At 36.6% G+C, this 20601-nt stretch overlaps 1 protein-coding gene across 1 annotated transcript in view; it reads left to right on the top strand.

The window, feature by feature from the left end:
• Nucleotides 1-20601, top strand: part of LOC150085137 (Fanconi anemia group J protein homolog) — a 331818-nt gene that overhangs the window by 78238 nt on the left and 232979 nt on the right. The window contains exons 4-6 of the mRNA XM_090373843.1: nucleotides 4592-4660; nucleotides 8262-8393; nucleotides 14658-14761. Coding sequence (XP_090229969.1) covers nucleotides 4592-4660; nucleotides 8262-8393; nucleotides 14658-14761 — 305 coding nt within the window. The remainder of the gene's footprint in view (nucleotides 1-4591; nucleotides 4661-8261; nucleotides 8394-14657; nucleotides 14762-20601) is intronic.

Here is a 20601-nt window from a genome sequence, read left to right as displayed (position 1 = left end):
ATTTAAAAAAAATGCTTATCCGTGTTATCATGATATTTCTAAAGAAAATAGAAGACTGTCTTGGAAGCACACGACTCTTGAAGTATTTCCAAAGAAGAAAATGTCTCCTTGTGCTTCCAACGAACCAATGAGTGAAGAACCATCGATGTGTGTGGAATTTGTCAATGCAAATGAAGAATAAACATTTGTATGACAAATAATTTCTTTATTATTATAATTTGCTTGATTTTAAAGGCTATGTTTTCATTTCTTTGGATAAATATATCATTGTTTAAGCATAAACTATTGTTTTGTTGCCCTTTATTTAACATTACTATGGTCAAATTTCATTGTTGAGAATGCAACCCCTCTTTTACACATTACATCTATGGGAAAAAAATTCCCACTTTATGAGCTTGCGCTAGGAATGAGTTAACTCGTAAAGTCGGGAATTACCTGTACAGATATGCTGAATGCTAACACATCATTCATACAGTGAGAATTGCCAATGACAGAAGCGGTAGTCAGTTCTTATTTTTTTTTTTATTTAAGTACGCATGGATATTGATATTCATTTTGGAACTACACTGTGCTGCTATATTAGGTACACCCCTGCTGTGCACACAAATGGTCTGTCCCACAATGTTGCAAGTCACATTACTACAGTTGTGGATATAAATGCAGCAGAACAACCTTTCTAGTATCAGTTAAGCATACAAACTGTATATACTAGTGACTGGAGTATAAAAAACCTAAATTAACTTAACCAGTACTGCCAGTGATTGCTAATAATTTTAAAAGGGGGCGTGGATAAAAAAAAACAAAAAAACTTAAGAGCTTAAGAAAGCTTAAGATCTAAACCATACTTTTCCAATAAATAGTGACACTGTTCAAAATAATGTTGCATATTGCAATTGGCTTGCATCCAAATCTCCAGATTCATTTTCTGCTTATACCAAAGCTTGCAACAATTGTAAGGCAGTTATTACTCAATCCAAGCTAGGCTTTGAACAAGGTAAAAGTAGAAAACTTGCTTCTTTCCCAAATGGTAGTGAGCATTCTGCTGACTTGCCAGAGCTGTTGGCCACAGTTTTTCCCATCTCTACTCCCTCCTCGGTTAAAACCCAGTGGGTCTATTGCCACTTCAGCTAAAGATAAAGCTGACTTTGAGTTCCAACTATGGTTTTCCTTCAAAAGAATGTCAGAATTTTGAACAGTCTTGATGCCAAAATAGCTCCAGTTCCTGGTGTTATTTTTCCATTTGTTCTCAGATCTGGGCTTCTGAGCTTGCTCCTGTTCTGTGTTTCCCTTTTACACTTCCTTATTCCAAAGATATTTTTCCTTCTGCTTGGAAATTTGCTCATCCAGCTAGTTTCTAAAAAGGGTGACAAATCCCTCCCTCCAATTATCATCCCATTGCACTTATTTCTACTCTTTCTAAAGTAATGGAGAAATCAATTAACTGCCAACTCTTGAACTATCTATAAACTTTCCATCTGATCAATGATCACCAGTATGGATTCCATCAGTGTCAATCCACTGGTGATATGCTGGCTTATGTTATCTGTCTATGGACAAATTCAATGGAAAAGTTTGGTGAAACTCAAGCAGTTGCTCTTGACATTTCAGTCTTTTGATTGTGTTTGGCATAAAGGTGTTCTAAATAAGCCTCCATCTTATGATTTGCTAACTGTTTTTTGTACTTGGGTATCCAGTTTTCTCTCTCTCTGACTGCCTCACTGCACATGATGGTAGATGGTTCTCTGTCTTCTAACTTCTTCACCACTGTTGGTGTTCCTCAAGGTTCAGTTCTTTCTTCAACTCTTCTTCTCTTTTATATTAATGATCTTCCATTGACTGGAAATCCTATTCATAGTTTTGTTGATGAGAGCACGTTGCATTCCATCTTCCAATTGAGGAACCTTGCCCTGCGCAAACAGAAAACATCAGCAAAAGCGCATGAAGTGTTAAAAGTGGCTTGAGATGAATCTATGCTTCTGTACAGCACAGCTCACAGGTAGTTTAGAATGTTTATAGATGGACATGATTCAATCACAAAAATCTGTGTTCCTACATCTCCAACCTCTGCTGTCACCATATTAACCATAAACATTGCTTCTGTAATCACGAGAGAAGATCATCAAATAACAGTAAGGCAACTGGCAAAGATATTGAAAATATCAGTAGGAAGCATGCCCAGTATTTTCCCTGACCTTGACATAAGTTTGTGCATGCTGGATTCCAAGACTGTTCACACCTGAGAAACTGAAAGTTTGCAAGGGGGTTTGTCATGAGCTGCAGCAGATGGTTATTGAAGACGGTGAGGTTCTGCACAAAGTAATAACATCAGATGAGATGCAGTTTAATCATTTTGATTACAAGAGTAAGCAACAAAGCTCTGTTTGGAAGCCCATGTCATCACCAACACCAAAAAAAAAAAAGCAAATACTTAGCCAGCATTAATTTCAAATGTGTTTCCCATCTGCCCTATGACTCTGACCTTGCATCCTGTGATTTTTTATTTCCAAAGTTTAGGTTATAGCAATTTCTTTTTTTGATAGTCAAGAATGATTTACCGGCATGGTTGTGCAATGACATATAACTGTTACAGGACCTTACTACAGAACTGTACTGCACACTTTTTGGGATCACATTTGTCCTGAAAGACCACAACTGTGTACGGTTGGATTGGATGCTGCATCACGACAATGCGAGACCTCATGTTCCTCATCTGCCCTACGACTCTGACCTTGCATCCTGTGATTTTTTATTTCCAAAGTTAAAGCAGCTGTGAGAAAAACATTTTCAGTCATCATCAGCAATTCTATAGGCATCAGGTTATTTTCAAATGCATGTCAAAAAAGGCTTCCATCATGTTTTTGAAGAATAGTAGAAACGTTGGATTAAGTGCATTTCAGCTCAGCAAAAAGGGACTGCTTTTAAAAGGACCATCAAAATATGGATGATTAATAAAGGTATATTGAGAAAAAAAATTATGATCATTCTCTACTGAACAGCCCTTGTACTTAATTTCAATTTTTCTGAAGCTCAGTCCTGTCTTATATCTCGCAAAAAGGATTCTTCTGCTCCTATGCTTACCTTTGACGACTCGGATTTCTAGATGCGATCACATCTCTATTAGGGATTACCCTGACTTCTAATCTCTCTTGACATAAGCATATCACAAATATTGCATCTAAAAACTGGGTTTTCTCTTTCAATCTCAGTATTAGTTTAATAAATCTGCCCTGCCATGGAATATTGTTCCATATCTGGAGCAGTGCCTCCATAAAACAGGGAAGTTAGGTTAATTAATTAGTTATCTCTTACAAAGTCTCTCCACTCTCTGTCTCGTGGATATTCAGTTTCTGCTGCATGCTTTTGGGTAGATACGTTTATGAGCACTGTTCTTTTGAATTGGTTTCTATAATTCTCTCTCTCTCTCTCTCTCTCTCTCTCCCTCCCTCCCTCCCTCCCTCCCTCCCTCCCTCCCTCTCTCTCTCTCGCTCTCTCTCTCTCTCCCCCCCCCCCAACATGTCTGAACACTTGCTGCAACCAGTCAACATCTTTTTGCTGTTAAACTTCAAACTCGCTTCTGTTTTCTGGACCAATCTGCCATCATGCACATTTCCTGAAAATCTACAGAAATTCAAGTCTAATATCAAAAATTATCTTCTTTCATTTTCTCAGCCTTCGATCCACCCACATTACTAAGTACTATAGTTTCTAATACTTTTCATGTTTGAGATTTTCATAAAAAAAAAAAAAAAAAAAAAAAGGAATTACAGATACCAATTTAGTACTGTGCCTATGAAATATCATTCCTTGCCTATGGGAATATTACATATTTCTTCTAATTTAATTCATTGCTTAACCTGATTATTCAATTTTGGGTGGGACTTCTTGGAAAGTTTAAGCACTCATCAAATTGCAGTGCCTGGAAGCTAGGCACCCTGACTAAAGTGTTTTAAGCTTCTAAATGGATTTTGCAAAACTGATGACAAGCTTGCTCTTTTCTTGGATAACCCTCATGACTGGACATAAATTGAAATTGAAAAAAAGATGGTTGCAGGATATATGTGCAAAAATTGGTTTTCATGTAATGTCAGAGCAATTGATTGTTTGGAAAAAGTTGCATCTGTTGGTGTGGAAGTTGTTAGTCTGATTGAATTTAGGAAGGATTAGAAAAATTATTAGAAGGGATGTACAGATGAAGCAGGTAGGGTTTTTTTTTTTTTTTTTTTTCTTTTTATCGATTCTATGTAAGCGGATTTTTTTTTTTTTTTTTGCATCTTTTACAGCGGCAAAGACCTTTCAAGAACAATATCCCATAGAAGAAACGTGTCCTTGTATGGAAAGTTAAGTGCTATTGAAGATAAGCTTAAGTGAAGCAGTTAAGATATTTTTTTTTATATTTCTACTGTTGCTGCACATCACTAAATCTTAATACTTACTTCAGCAGACCAATGAAAAGTTGCTTTCAGCAATCTGTCTTTGGTTTGCTGTTATATTTTGGGGTTTTATTCAAATTGTTCCGTTAAAATTGAAATCATGTGTAATTTATAAATTTAATTTAATTTATAAATGTTTAAATTTAAACATTGTCTTGCAGTTAAATTACAAGAAATGGCAAATGAAATAGAGAAACTAAAGATTGAAAAAATAGAAGCAATTCTTCATGGTAAGTCTTTGACCACAGTTATGAAAGCATTACTTTTTTGATCTTGATGGCAGTATATACTGATTGATTTAGTTCTGTCACATTTTCACTTTAATTGCCATGACTTTGATTTTGGTGAGTAATGCATAAAGTTCACTTAGGGAACTCTTCTTTACTATAGTGTGTATTAATGCATGCATGCATGCATCCAAACAACACTGCTTTTTATAAATAAACAGGACATATAGAAATTACACCCTGTATATTTTTTAGTATATGATTTGGATTCAAAAGTTGTTTTATACTGGGAATATTTTGGCATCAATGTCACCATAGACCAAACCACTTTGTAATGAAATTTCTATGGAAGACACAGTATCTACTCCTGCTATGCAACCTTTCTTTAGAAGATTAGTGCTGCCATCTAGGTTTTGTGCCTTGAATAATTTTCAAGGAGAATGCCCAATAATAAATCTTTATTATTGGGCATTCTTTAATTATTCATAATTAAAGAATGCCCAATAATAAAAATGTGAATAATTTTTAAAAAATTATTCATATTTTAATTTTTATTTTCTCTTTTGGTGTATTTTATTGTATAAAGAAATATTTAGCCATTATTTTGAATTTGTTGCAAGATTATAATTAGAGTTGAATTAATGACAGTAATAAAAGTGTCATTTATGTTTTGCTGAAATATTGCTCCCAATCACTATTGCAACATTATAACATGAAATTTATTGTACATTAGCTTGTTTTATATTATTCACCTATATTGGTAAATAATAATATAACTTTTGCTGGTTGGTCACTACTTCTGGTTGGCTTGTTCACTGAAGTAAACAGATTATAATTGTAAATGTAATTGTAAATAAACATTGTAGTTTGGAAATTGCAAATTGGTCTGCAAGCAAATAAGAATATGGTTCAGCATTCCTAATATTTCCAAATTATATGTTATTTCTCAGAAAAATCAGCACCTTAAAATTTTGATTAATTTCAAGAAGTTTTGAATTTTTTGAAAACATTTGATAATTATAAAATAAATCTTGCTGCAACTAACAAAACTAAAGGAATAAGGGTTTTATTAAAATATACAAATAAAATAAAAATAATATACAGCTAAATTCAGTAGATTTAAAAGCAATAAAAAAAAAAGTAACATACAGTAGCTTTCTGGGTGATATGCTCCAGATTATATACAACCATTAACAGCTAATTATGAATGGGATTAAAATTAAATAAAAGAGGAGTACATAATTGAAAAATATAAATAAAACAACTTAAAAACAAAATAATAATAAATGTAAATAAGAAATACCTACTAGTCAGTCTCTGGAAGAAACAGAATGATCCATACGTTCCCATTATAAGTTGTTCTCCAATGCTCATCCACTTGAGGATAGGGGTCTCAATAATAGGTGGTCCCTCTGTTGCGATTACCATTTGGACTCACCAGACATAAATGGAGTACTTCCAACCATGAACAAAATCGATAGTTGTGTATGGTTCAAAATCTTAGTATTAGAATGTAGATTGAGATTAGCATGCTGCTCTGTCCAGTAATGCTCTGCAACAGCAGAACATGGGAAATTACCTTGACTTCCTTTATGTTCTGTGATCTAGTCATATAGCCTCTAGACCATTTAACTTATTTAGCACCTCCCACAGTCTGTGCACATAATCTGTTCCTCTTATTTGTAACAGATAATTACAGACCAGTTAGTTTAACTTCTTTTCCTGGTAAAATAATGGAGTCACTGGTTAAAGATGCATTGCAGGATCATCTAGACAAGACTGCAGCAATAATTCAGACACAGCATGGGTTTGTTAAGGGAAAGTCTTGTCTGACAAATTTGATAGGATATTATGATGTGGTTACAAAGGAACTGGATGCAAAAAATAATTTTGATATCATATTTTTGGATTTCAGGAAAGCTTTTGGCACTGTTGCACATGGAAGACTATTGTACAAATTGGAGCAGAATGGTATTAAGGATAAGTTGCTACAATGGATAAAAGGATGGTTAAGTCGGAGAAGACAGTGGGTGGTAATCAATGGGTGCTGCTCTTCTTGGACTAATGTTATTAGTGGGGTCCCACAGGGTTCGGTGTTAGGTCCACTGTTGTTTTGTATATTTATCAACGATATTAATGAAGGTATATCAGGCTTAATGTCGAAGTTTGCAGATGATACAAAGGTTGGCAGGGTTGTTAATGACAGTAATGGCAGTGTGCTACTGCAACAGGATCTAGATAATTTGGGCAGATGGGCTAAGAAGTGGCAACTGAAGTTTAACCTTGACAAATGCAAAGTACTGCATATGGGTAGAAGTAACCCCAGAGAAACGTACCAACTGTGTGGTACTACACTTAAGGTGGTAGAAAATGAAAAAGACCTGGGAGTAATTGTTCAGTCAGATATGAAGTTTTCTGAGCAGTGCAAAAAGGCTGCAAGAGTAGCTCATGGGGTCTTGTCAATGATATATAGGAAATTTGGTTGTAGGGATAAGGAGGTGATTATCTCCTTGTATAAGGCAATGGTCAGGCCGCACCTCGAGTACTACATACAGGTCTGAAGGCCTCATTTTAGAAAAGATGTACAGCTGCTGGAACGAATACAGAAAAGGATTAGTGAGATTAGTGAGTGGAACAAAGGGTTGCTGTTATCAAGAAAGGCTCACGTTCTGCAAATTGCAGAGTCTGGAGACGAGGCACCTGCATGGTGATCTGATTGAGGTATATAAGGCTTTGAATGGTTTGAGCAAGCTCAATGCTGATGGGATTCTTCCTCTCGCTCAGATTCCGCACCTGAGGGGGGGGGGATAAATTCAAAATGGAGAAGAGAGTTGTAGAATAGATGTGAGGAAATTTGCCAGCAGGTGGTTGATTGCTGGAACAAGCTTCCATTTGTCGTTGTGGAACTTGACAGCTTAATAAATTCAAGGCTGAACTAGACAAACTTTTTGAGTGAATGGATGGGTGAAACGGGAAGGTTTTTTTTTTTTTTTTTTGGCTGATACTATATAAGCTTTCTTTCTTGCATCACATGCCTCTGCTAATGCTAATCTCTGATTTACCAAAAATGGTATCTGTTGGAAGTAAGGTGAATATTTTGGCATCGGTATCACCACAAGCCGAATCAGTTAATAATGAATTGCTTCTGTGGGTCACACTATATCTGTTCCAAGCATGTAATCTCTCTTTGGAAACTTTGTGCTACCCCTTAGTTCTCATGTATTGCATGCCACATATCCAAAGTATCAAAGTAATCTCACAGCAACATAACTAAATCTATTTTTATTGATGAGGCTGGTAGAAGCGCTCTGCTTGTCTGCTGTTAGAAATGAAGATGCAGTGAGTTTTTTTTTTTTTGTCCCTAAAATAAAATTACTAGGCACTGTTATGATTTTAAAATCCCAGTTGGTGTACACTGAAATTTACATTGTTAACATTTTTTTATAGTAGTACAAGTCAAACAGGTCCGCAAATATCTCAACATTTCTGGACCTGTTTTCTTTGTACATTATGACTTTTTTGACTTGTGCTACTATAAATTGTGACATTCTACTTTACTGCAACAAGTTACATCCTGTTTTTCTGTAACAAAATTACTTTGCAGGTATTCCAAACTGTGATTCACCAAAAATGGTATCCACTGGACATGAGGTGAATGTTTTGGCATCAGTCTCACCACAGACCAAACCAGTGTGTAATGAAACTGCTTCTATGGGGAAGACTCTCTCTGCTCGAGGTATGTAACCCATCTTTGGAAGGTTAGTGCTGGCATCCACTTTTCATGCCTTGCATATAGCATATCCAAAATAATCGAAAGTATAAAGTGTTAAAATAATCTCACAGTGACTGAAACTAACCTATTTTTAATCATAAAACTAAGTCTGCAGTTAAAAATTAAGATGCAGTGAGTTTATTGTTGTCCCAAAATAAAATCACTAGGATCTGTTATAATGTTGAGATGCCAGTGCACACTAAAATTTGCATTGATAACATTTTTATAGCAGCAAAAATTAAACAGGTCCACAAGTGTCTCAGACATTTGTGGATAGACTGTAGTATTACAAACAAGGCTAGATTAAGGCAACAGCTACCTCAGCTGCAACCTTAGGGCAGGACATCTTTCAAGCAAGGCAAAAAAGAATGAAAAAAAATTAAAATTTTTAAATATGGAGAATTAAATTGTTTCTCCAGAAGGATGAAAAATTATTTAATTTTTTTTTTATATATATATGAATAATTAAGACAAACTATGAAATTTTTCTCTCTAAATGTACCATACGATTAGGTCATGCTTCAGGTAACTTGCTGGAACACATCAGACAATACTTGGCTGTACTAAAGGACAGAAAAACAAATTGTTACAATTAATTATTAATTAATTTATGCATTACTACAAACATCCAGTTATCTATAATTCCTACGTTTTATATAGATGTCAACAAGACTGCAGTAATAATTCAGACAGAGCATGGGTTTGTTAAGTGGAAGTCTTGTCTGACCAATTTCATTGGATACTGTGGATGCATATTGGATACTATGGTCACAAAGGAAATGGATACAAAAAATAATTTTGACATCATATACTTGGCTTTCAGGAAAGCTTTTGATGCTGTTGCACATGGAAAACTACTGTTCAAATTGGAGCAATATGGCATTAAAAGCAGATTGCTACAATAGATAAAAGGATGGTTGAGTGGGATAAGACAGCGTGGTAATCAATGGACACTGCTCTTTGTGGACTAATGTTATTAGTGGAGTCCCCCAAGATTCAGTGTGTTGGGTCTATTGTTGTTTTGGAAATTTATCAATAATTTTGATGAAGGTATATCAGGCTTAATGTCCAAGTTTGCAGATGATACCACAGGGTTGTTAATGACACTAATTACAGTATGCTACTGCAACAGGATCTCGAAAAGTTGGGCAGATGGGCTGAGAAGTGGCAACTGAAGTTTTAACACTGACAAATCCAAAGTAGTGCATATGGTTAGAAGTGCCGACCGGGCTAGCCAGGTTGGTAAAGTGCCTGCCTGGCAACCCAAAGGTCGCTGGTTCGAATCCCGCCTCGGGCTTGGTTCAAAGTACTGCAAAAACCTTGGGAGGTGCACTATGGCCACAGAAGCCGATGCGGCAACAACTACCACCAAAAAAAAAAAAAAAAAAAAAAATATGGGTAGAAGTAATCCCAGAGGAACCTACCAACTGTGTGGTACTACACTTAGGGTGGTAGAAAATGAAAAAGACCTGGGAATGATTGTGCAAATTTGAAGTCAGATTTGAAGCAATGCAGACAGGCTGCCAGAGCAGGTCATGGGGTATTGTCAATGATATACAGGAATTTTGCTAGCAGGGAAAAAGAGGTGATTATCCCTTTGTATAAGGCCCACACTTTGAGATCTGGAGGCCTCATTTTAGGACGGATGTAGAGTTACTTGAGTGTGTACAGAGAAGGGCAACAAGATTGGTGAAAGGAATGAAGAGGGTCCTCTTACCAAGAAAGGTTTAAGTTCTGCAAATTGCAGTGTCTGCGAGGTGATCTGATTGAGGTGTGTAAGGACTTGAATGGGTTGAGCACTCTGAATTCTGATGGGATTCTTCTGCTTGCTCAGATTACGAACCTGAGAGGGCATAAATTCAAATTGAGGAAATGCAATTGTAGAATGGATATGCAGAAATTTGCCTTTAGCCAGCAGATGGTTAACTGCTGGAAACAAACTTCCATCTGCCATTTGTCGAAGTTGATAGCCTAAATAAATTCAAGGAGGAACTGGACAAACTTTTAGAGGGAATGGTTTTTTCCCCCCCCCTACATAATCTCATATACTTGCTTTTTTGCATCACATGCCTCTATTATTACTACTACTACTACTACTACATCTCAACCAAGCCCAATAGTGATATTAAAACCATTATCAAAATGCCCTTTTCATTTAGCAAGGTGTTGTGATGAAATTGAGGCCTGTGGCAAAGAAAATCTGCTGTTTTTGAGAATTTGTTTGGTATCAGTTGAATTTTTGGATTTGGCATTTAATATTCATTTTGAATTTTCATTGTTTCTGTAGCTAAGGAGACAAAGCAAATATCCCCAGTTTTGCTTGGATATTTCAATCTAGTGCTTTTCCGGGCTTGTTTGCTGTACTGAGATGTGGTCTGACCATTGCTTTGTATAACGAGATAATCACCTCCTTATGCCTGTTATCAAAAATTCATCAATACGTGTCATAAATGATAAAAATTGTTTTCCACAAAGACTACATGATATGTTACAGACCAAAAGAAGCTTTACTTCTTATTCTAATTTGATCTTTAAACCATTATTGACTTTTTTCCTAGAGTGCAAAGCTTGAGCTACTTTTAGTGATAACTTCACAACTTCTACTTTATTCTTTAGTATTAGCATTAGCATTAGCAGAGGCATTTGATGCAAGAAAGCAAGCTTATGCAGCATCAGCCCTAAAAAAAAAAAAAAACCCACTTCCACTTCACCCCTCTGTTCATTCAAAATACCTGTCCAGCTGAGCCTTAAACTTATTTAGGCTATCAACCTCCACCACAAGGGATGGAAGTCTGTTCCACCAACCAACCAACCACCCGCTGGCTAAAGGTATATCCTACATCTGTCTTTCCTCAATTTGAATTTATGCCCTCTCAGGTGATTTTTCTGAGCTAGAGGAAGAATCCCATCAGCATTGAGCATGCTTAAGCCATTCAAGGCCTTATACACCTCTATCAGATCACCTCGCTGGTGCCTAGTCTCCAGACACTGTAATTTGCAAAACTTAAGCCTTTCTTCATAAGAGTTCCCCTTTGTTCCATTCACTAATTTTGTTGCCCTTCGCTGTACTCGTTCCAGCAGCTCTACATCCTTCTTGAAATGAGGCCTCCAGACCTGTATACAGTACTCTAGGTGTGGCCTGACCATTGCCTTATACAATGGAATAATCACCTCCTTATCCCTGCTGGAAAAATTCTTGTATATCATTGACAATACTCCATGAGCTACTCTTGCAGCCCATCTGCTCTGCTCAGAGAACTTCATATCTGCCTGCACAACCACCCCCAAGTCCCTTTCATTCTCTACCACTGTCAGTGTAGTACCACAGAGTTGATACGTTGCTCTGGTGTTGCTGTTTCCCATGTGTAGTACTTTACATTTGTCAATGTTAAACTTCATTTGCCACTTCTCAGCCCATCTGCTCAACCTTTCCAGATCCTGTTGCAGCAGCATAGTGTCAGTAGTGTCCTTGACAACCCTGCCAACCTTTGTATCGTTTGCAAACTTGGACATTAAGCTTGATATACCATCATCAATATCATTTATAAATACAGAAAACAATAATGGACCCAACACTGAGCCCTGAGGGACTTCACTAATAACATTAGTCCATGATGAGCAGTGTCAATTGATTACCACTCTCTGTCTTCTCCCCCTCAACCACCCTTTTACCCATAGCAGCAATTTGCCTCCAATGTCACACTGCTCCAAATTGTGTAGCAGTCTTCCATGTGCAACAGTATCAAAAGCCTTTCTAAGATCCAAGTATATAATATCAAAGTTATTCCCTGCATCCAGTTCCTTTGTGACTGCATCATAGTATCCAATCAAATTGGTCAGGCAAGACTTCCCCTTAACAAAACCATGCTGTGTCTGAGCTATAACTGAAGTCTTGTCTAAATGATCCTGCAGTGCTTCTTTAACCAGTGCCTCCATTAATTTTCCTGGAACAGAAGTTAAGCTCACAGGTCTATAATTACTTGTGTCAGCCTTTGATCCTCCTTTGTGAATTGGGGTCACATTTGCACATTTCCAGTCTATGGGTACCTCCCCTGAGTCCAAGGAAGCTCTCATAATTATGGCTAAGGGTTTGCTTACTTCCTTTGCTGCCTCCTTTAATATAACTGGATAGATCCCATCCACCCCGGGTGCCTTTCTTGTGTTTATCTTCAACAGTTTCTCCTCCACTTTACTCCCAGTTATTTCAAGATTCTGTAGTTTACTGCTAGAGTTGAATACACCTCTGGCATTCCCCTCGCTGAATAACTCCTCATGTGTGAATGTCGATGCAAAATATTCATTTAGTTTGTTAGCTACCTGAGCAGGATCATCAATAGTTGACCCATCAATATCAAGTGGACCAATCTGATTCATCCCCTTCCTTCTAGAGTTTACATAAGTAAAGAACTCTTTGCTGTTTTTCTTTGCATCCCTTGCCAAGGATTTCTCGTAATCTGCCTTCGCCTGCCTAACCTCCTTTGTAACTTGGTTGCATATCAACTTGTATCTATCATAGGCTTCTGTGTCATGTGTTGATTTGTAAGTATCCCATGCATTTTTCTTCTCTGCCATATACCTCATTAGTTCATCTGACATCCATTTTGGCCTAAACCTTGAACAATATTTCTTAGTTGGTATGCAAAGCCTAGTAGCTTCCAAGATAAGTTCTTTGAATGCTTCCCATTTTGAATTTGCTGTTGGTAACATCATCAGTTGGTCCCACTGTATAGAATTTAAATACTGTCTCAGTCCATCGTAGTCGCCTTTACGGAAGCAATAACCCTTCCCTTTACCCCTAATGGTAGTTACCTCTTTGAGTCAATATTTTCTGAATAAATAAATATTCCTTTATACTCTGCGGAATTTACAACTTTATTGTAACTGGTCCATTTTGTTGCAGCAGATAAACTGTAACAGTTAGCTGTGCATTTTTTATGCCTGTAGCTGGGTTCATTACATCAGACCACAGCCAACTCCTAATTAATAATACTCTGTAGATCACTGTGGCAGAATAATTTAAAACTTCGTTGTAACTTTTATTGCAACAGATAAACAAGTACAACAGTAAACAGGTGGATGTTTACTGTTGTAATTGTTTACCATTATCAACATACTTTATCACAGGAACACAGCCAGCATTTTATGGACATAAGTCCTAACATTGAGTAATTGGAATTTATATAGTTAATGTAACTTTATCTGTTATTGTCACTTATTGTAGAACACTGTTGTAGACACAGAGAATTAATCTTGATGTGTTTGTTTTCTTATTAATAGTTTATTTCTGTATATATATATATATATATATATATATATATATATGCTATTGTTTAAATATAAGATCAATATCATACCTTTATTGTAGGAAATCTTGACCCGACGCTCACATCAAACTGATCCTGTTAATGTAATATGAAATCTTTAAGTATATAACCCTATTAAAGGATTGTTAAATTATGTGATATTATATAAAACTAAACTTGTCTTCAATTCACATAGTCTGCTAACTGCTATCAAGGAAGAGCCAAGTGCAGCTGATGCACATCAACCTACCCCAAACTAAACCCATATATATAGAGCAATGATAGACCAAAAAGAGAAGACAATTGTCAAACAAGTTAAAACAATATCCACTCTCTTATACTTTAAAATAGGCACATCGCAACAAGATTATTACCGTTAACCAATGTGATTCGTGCTATTCACACGTGTGTGAAGGTCCACGAGTCCGAATATTTCGGACTCTTAATCTGATCAGCAGTTACAGATTATAAATAGACCTTACATTCATTCTTTAAAAATTCAGCCCAATACAAGAAGATCCACCCCCCCACACCATTGAAAAATTCGTTATGGAAAACTAAACAATATTGCTTGTATATATATTATTTCAGTAATCTTTAATTTAATATGGTTGTCTACTGATCATAGCATAATATGCATTGATAAAAATGAGTTTGAAAAATGGGGTAAGTATTGACAATTTATGGAACCTATCTGTAACATATTATATAAAAATGTGCATGCCATAATTCATGTTTCTGTTGTGTGCTATTTTTATTTATTTTTTTTTTTTTTAATAGCAGGATAAGCAATATCTTTGTCTTGACTAACAATTTCTTTGCCCTGCTGTTTATAAGTGTAGTATCCAACTGCTCAGCTTTAGACAGTAAACTAATAGTTATTATTTTAAGTTACTAACTTTGTAAATTGGGTTTATATTTTCAGGTTTCCACCAACAAAAGAAAAACAGAGGAATAAATTTTATTGATGTTGAAGATGACAGTGATTTTCAGCCGCCAAAGAGATTTAGGAGTCCTTCCTCTAAAAATGTGAGTAATGACATCTCATGGTATGAATGCATTGATTTGTCTGATAATAAGCGTACTTGTAGCATACAGAGCAGTTTTATTTACGAATTTTGCAGCCTTGTTCTTAGGAAAGTGTAGAATATAACTCTAATTATCACAAAAATGGGCATGTAATAGATGGGGTTTGTCCTTTTCCAATAAGCAAATACAGATTCCAGAATAATTTTGCATAGATTGAAGTTTTATGTCCAGAAATACCACGTGTCTTAAAATCTAAAAATATATTTTATTGGAAAATAAACACGATCACAAGAGGAGTAAGTAGAAGTTATATTTTCTTAGACTTGATTTTGTACAGTCAACTTGTATTAGTATTAGCCACATGGTGCAAGAAAGCCTATGGCTTATGCTGCACCAGCCAAAAAAAAAATAATAAAATAACAAAAAATAAACAAAATAAAATAAGAATAAAATAATAGAATAAATATAGAATAAAATAATAATAAGAAGAAAATAAAAAAATACATAATAATAATTAGATAGTATGAATCAGAGCTGTAATACTCAATATGTTCTACATTGATATTAATATTTGTAAAATAATGAGGAGTTTACCTCAATATAGTACGTAGAACACTTCCATGTTCTACGTACTATATTGAGGTAAACTCCTCTTATTATTTTACAAATAATAATAATTAATAAATAAGAGAAAAGGAAATGGGCAACCTAAGCATTTCCCTCCTCCTGTAGGTAATTATCCAGCTGACCTTTGAATTTCCCAAACTGTCAGCCTCTACCACCCATGTAGGCAACTTATTCTAGTAATTTATAACTCACTGGCTAAAATAAAACTTCCTGCAATTATGTTGGGACTCTTCAGTTTCAAAATACTTTCAAGATAAAACATTATCATGTAATAAAAGCAGGCTAAACATGATTTTCAACTTCAAAATTAACACATGTTAAGATTATATGTTAAGAGCCTTGTGGATTAACTCAAGACTTGAAGGAATCTGCAAGGCTTTAGGGGGTAAATTTCTATCAGCATGGCCCACACTTGTAGGTAGAAGGAATTTGTTTTGTAGAGATGGGATACACTTAAACAAAGGTGGTGCAAAAGTTTTTGCCAGTATTATTGAGGATACCTTAAAGGCTCAGGGAAACTGCTAGTTAGGGGGGATGTGGGTAATACTGACACGCGTTTATCTGATAATATTGGTCAATGTAACTCTTGCACATACCTTAAGAGTTCTTATCTGTTACCCCAACTGGACGTATTATCTAGATATTCTGGGGGCAAAGACGTTTCACGTGAGCAGGTAGCTAATATCAGGGAAGAGAGCCTAAAAAACTTCAAGGGTTGTGTTAGGGTTGTTAAATATACAAGAACAGTAAATCTTAATTGTTTATACAGTAACGTTAGAAGTGTCGTCAATAAAATGAGCGAATTCGAACTGCTGGTTAAAACAAGTAACGCGGACATAATAGGGCTTACGGAGACGTGGTGCCACCCGGAAATTGGGGATGATGAGTTTCAGTACGGCTTGTATAATGTATTTAGGAAGGATAGAGTAGAAAAAAGGGGTGGTGGGGTAATGCTTCTTATCAGAAGCAGCCTGAGTGCGACGATAGCTTTCCCAGATTCAGACATTTCACATGCTAGTATAGAGTCTGTATGGTGTGAGATAGTTGGAAACAAAGGTACAATGCGAGTAGGCGTAATCTACAGACCAGGTGATTGTGAAGACTATGACAAAAGCCTCTACATGCAAATGGAATGGGCAAGTAAGCGTCAATGCCTTATTATGGGTGATTTCAATTTGCCTCTAATTGATTGGAGTAAATGGGAAGGAAACTCGACATGGGGAACAAAATTTTTAAATCAACTAGATGACTGTTATTTGTATCAACATGTCAGGGAAAGTACTAGAGAAAAGAATATCCTAGACCTCATCATCACACATGAATCAGATGACATAACAGGGCTGACAGTAGAGGAACCAGTAGCAGGAAGTGATCACGGAGTTCTACGGTGGATGATGACGAGAGAGGTAGCAGAAGTAAAAGGCAAAGGAATAGGTTTTAATTTCAGAAAAGGAAATTACGATGCCTTAAGGTACTACATGGCCTCTATTAACTGGGTAGATATCGCGCAGAGAATGAATACAATTGAACTGTGGTACGCTTTTAAAACATTAATCACAGATGCCTTGAATGCGTATATACCATTAAAAAAATACTCCACGAGAAGGGTTCCAAGTTGGATGAATAGTGAAGTTGCCACATTACTTGAGCAGAAAAAGGTGGCATGGAAACGTTACAGAGCAATAAAAAGTACTGAAGCCTATAACAGCTACAAGGTGGTGTGTAATAGAGCCACAGAAAAGGTTCGACAGGCAAAGGCAGTTTATGAGAAATCACTAGCAAACAGAGCAAAGAGGGGGGATAAAGAATTCTTCACATATATAAATGCCAAGAAGAGCAGGACAAACCAGATCGGACCTTTAAGTAAGGGAAAGGGGATAGTAATAAATACACCAGCTGCCGTTGCAGATGAACTCAACAGTTATTTTGCATCGATATTTACAAATGAAAAGCCTTTTGTGGCAATGGGAAATTGTGGGAGCGAAGTTAAAAAATATGTAATTAATGATATTGAAATTTCGCAAGATTATTTAATGAAAAAACTTTCAAGCCTACAGACTAGTAAGGCTCCTGGAGTTGATGGAATATACCCTATAATCTTGAGAGAGGCGGCAAGCGAGTGCATTGAACCACTGAGGCTGGTTATGCGAGCATCACTAGACTCTGGGGAGATTCCCTTGGATTGGAAAAGTGCAAATGTATCTCCCATACATAAGGGTGGCTCTAAAAGTGAAGTGGGAAATTATCGACCTGTCAGTCTGACTTCAGTAGTAGGGAAAATCATGGAGGCATTGATCAAGGGTGGAATTCAGGATTATTTGGATAGAATTGAAATTCTCAAGGATACTCAGCATGGTTTTGTAAAGGGAAAATCATGTTTAACAAATCTGGTTCGCTATTTCGAAAGGGTCACTCACGAGCTGGATTTAGGGAATAATTTCGACATTGTTTATTTAGATTTCAGCAAAGCTTTTGACTCAGTCCCACATGAGCGGTTGCTTTATAAGCTGGAACAGGTTGGAATCACTGGGAAAATCCTTAGATGGATAGAAGGATGGCTTCAGGGCAGGAGGCAGAGGGTTGTGATAAATGGCTATTCCTCAGATTGGGTTGATGTAAGAAGTGGGGTTCCCCAAGGATCAGTATTAGGACCACTGTTGTTTTTAATTTTCATAAACGACATTGATGAAGGGATAGAGGGCGTGATGTCTAAATTTGCAGATGATGTTAAAATTGGTAGAGTAGTTAATGATCACTGTCAAGCTGAGCTTCTTCAGAGAGACCTAGATAGACTTCAAGAATGGTCAGAAAAATGGCAGTTGTGCTTTAATCCAACAAAGTGTAAGGTATTACACCTGGGAAACAGTAATCCCAAAATAACTTATTCACTTGGTGGAGTTCAACTAAACCCAGTACTGGAGGAAAGGGACTTGGGTGTTACGATACGGTCAGACATGAAATTCTCTGAGCATTGTAAACAGGTTGCAAGGAAGGCCCATGGTGTCCTATCGATGATCTATCGAACTTTTGCAAGTAGAGATAGGGACGTGATAATCCCATTATATAAGGCCTATGTTAGACCACACTTGGAATACTGTGTTCAAGTATGGAGACCGCACCTAAAGAAAGACATCGAGCTTCTTGAAAGGGTGCAAAGAAGGGTAACTCGCCTGGTGAGATCGGCAAAAGGGCGTCCTTATGAAGAAAGACTTCGAATATGTGGGTTGCAGAGTTTGGAAACTAGACACCTTAGAGGAGATTTGATTGAGGTGTTTAAGGCTCTGAGAGGCATCAGTAAAATGAACGAGGACAAAATTTTCAAGATTATAAATGATGCTAGAACTAGGGGACATAAATTGAAGTTACGCGGGGAAATGTTTAGATTGGACTGCAGGAAGTTTTATTTTAGCCAGCGAGTTATAAATTACTGGAATAAGTTGCCTTCATGGGTGGTAGAGGCCGACAGTTTGGGGAAATTCAAAGGTCATCTGGATAGTACTTTCGGGTAAGGGAAGCGCATAGGATGATAGGATTAATTTCCTTTTTATTTAATTTTTAATTTCATTTTATTATTTTTATTTATTTATTAATTATTATTATTTATTTATTTAATTTTTGTTTTAATCATTGTTTTGTTCGGATTTTTTTTTTTTTTTTTTTTGGCTGGTGCAGCATAAGCCATAGGCTTTCTTGCACCATACGGCCGTTACTAATACTAATACTAATACTAATACATATTGAGCCACAAATGTAACTAATAAAAAAAAACAAAACTGATTTTAGCATTAGCAGAGGCATATGATGCAAGAAAGCAAGCTTATATAGCATCTGGTGAGTATGGGCTTGGCACACCAGGATCCTGAGTTGGGTATCATCATTCTTCTCTTTCTTGGTGATGATTCCCCCCCCCCCTCTCTCTCTCTCTCTCTCTCTCTCTCTCTCTCTCTCTCTCTCTCTCTCTCTCTCTCTCTCCAGGGTAATTCAGGATTTTTTTTTTTTTTTTGGCTGGTGCAGCATAAGCCTCAGGCTTCCTTGCACCATATAACTAATAATAATAATAATCTGCCAAAAAAAACCTTCCGATTTATTTCCCATCAATTCACTATAAATGCTTGTCTAGTTCTGCCTTTAACTTATTTCAGTTAACCTCCACTACAGCAGTTACAAGCTTGTTGCAACTATCAACCTCCCACTGGCTAAAGGCAAATTTCTGCACATCTGTTCTACGAATGTCTTTCAGCAATTTGAATTTATGTCATCTCAGGGGAGTAATCTGAGCAAGATAAAGAATCCCATCAGCATTGAGCTTACTCAAACCATTCAAGACCTTATGCACCTCAATTTAATCACCTCTCAGGTGCCTAGTCTCCAGACACTGCAATTTTCAGAACTTAAGCTTTTCTTGTTAACAGCAACCCTTTGTTCCATTCACCAATCTCATTGTTCTTCATTGTACACTTTCCAGCAGCTCTACATCCTTCCTAAAATCAAGCCTCTAGATATGTAAGATATGTATGCAGTACTCAAGGTGTGACCTGACCATTGCATTATACAAGGGAACAATCAGCACCTTATCCATGCTATCAAAATTCCTGTATATCATTGACAAGACTCCATGACCTGCCCTGGCAGCCTGTCTGCACTGATAAGCAAACTTCATATTTGACTGCACAATTATCCCCAGGTCTTTTTCACTTTCTACTTCCCTGAGTGTAGTACCACACAGTTGGTATATTTCTCTTCGGTTATTGCTAACCATATGCAGTACTTTGTATTTGTCAATGTTAAACTTCAGTTGCCACTTTTCAGCCCATTTTCCCAACTTATCTAGATCCATTTGGAGTAGCATACTATCTTTACTGTCGTTAACAACCCCGCCAACCTTTGTATCATCTGCAAACTTGGACATTAAGCCTGATATACCTTCATCAATATCATTGATAAATATACGAAACAACAATTAGCCCAACACCAAACCCTGGGGAACTCCAGTAATAACATTTGTCCACAAAGAGCACTGTCCATTGATTACCACTCTGTCTTCTCGCACTCAACACCCTTTTATCCACTGTAGCAACTTACCCTTAATGCCATTCCAATCCAATTTGTACAGCAGTCTTCCATGTGCAACAGTATCAAAAGCTTTCCTGAAATCCAAGTATATGATATCAAAATTATTTTTGGCATTCAGTTCCTTTGTGACCTCATCATTA

The sequence above is a fragment of the Mastigoproctus giganteus genome, chromosome 5 (assembly GCF_048544385.1).
Source record: "Mastigoproctus giganteus isolate SK-2022 chromosome 5, ASM4854438v1, whole genome shotgun sequence".
NCBI lineage: Eukaryota > Metazoa > Arthropoda > Arachnida > Uropygi > Thelyphonidae > Mastigoproctus > Mastigoproctus giganteus.
The sequence above is the reverse complement of the archived record's forward strand: the minus strand, read 5'-3'. Positions and strand labels throughout refer to the sequence as shown.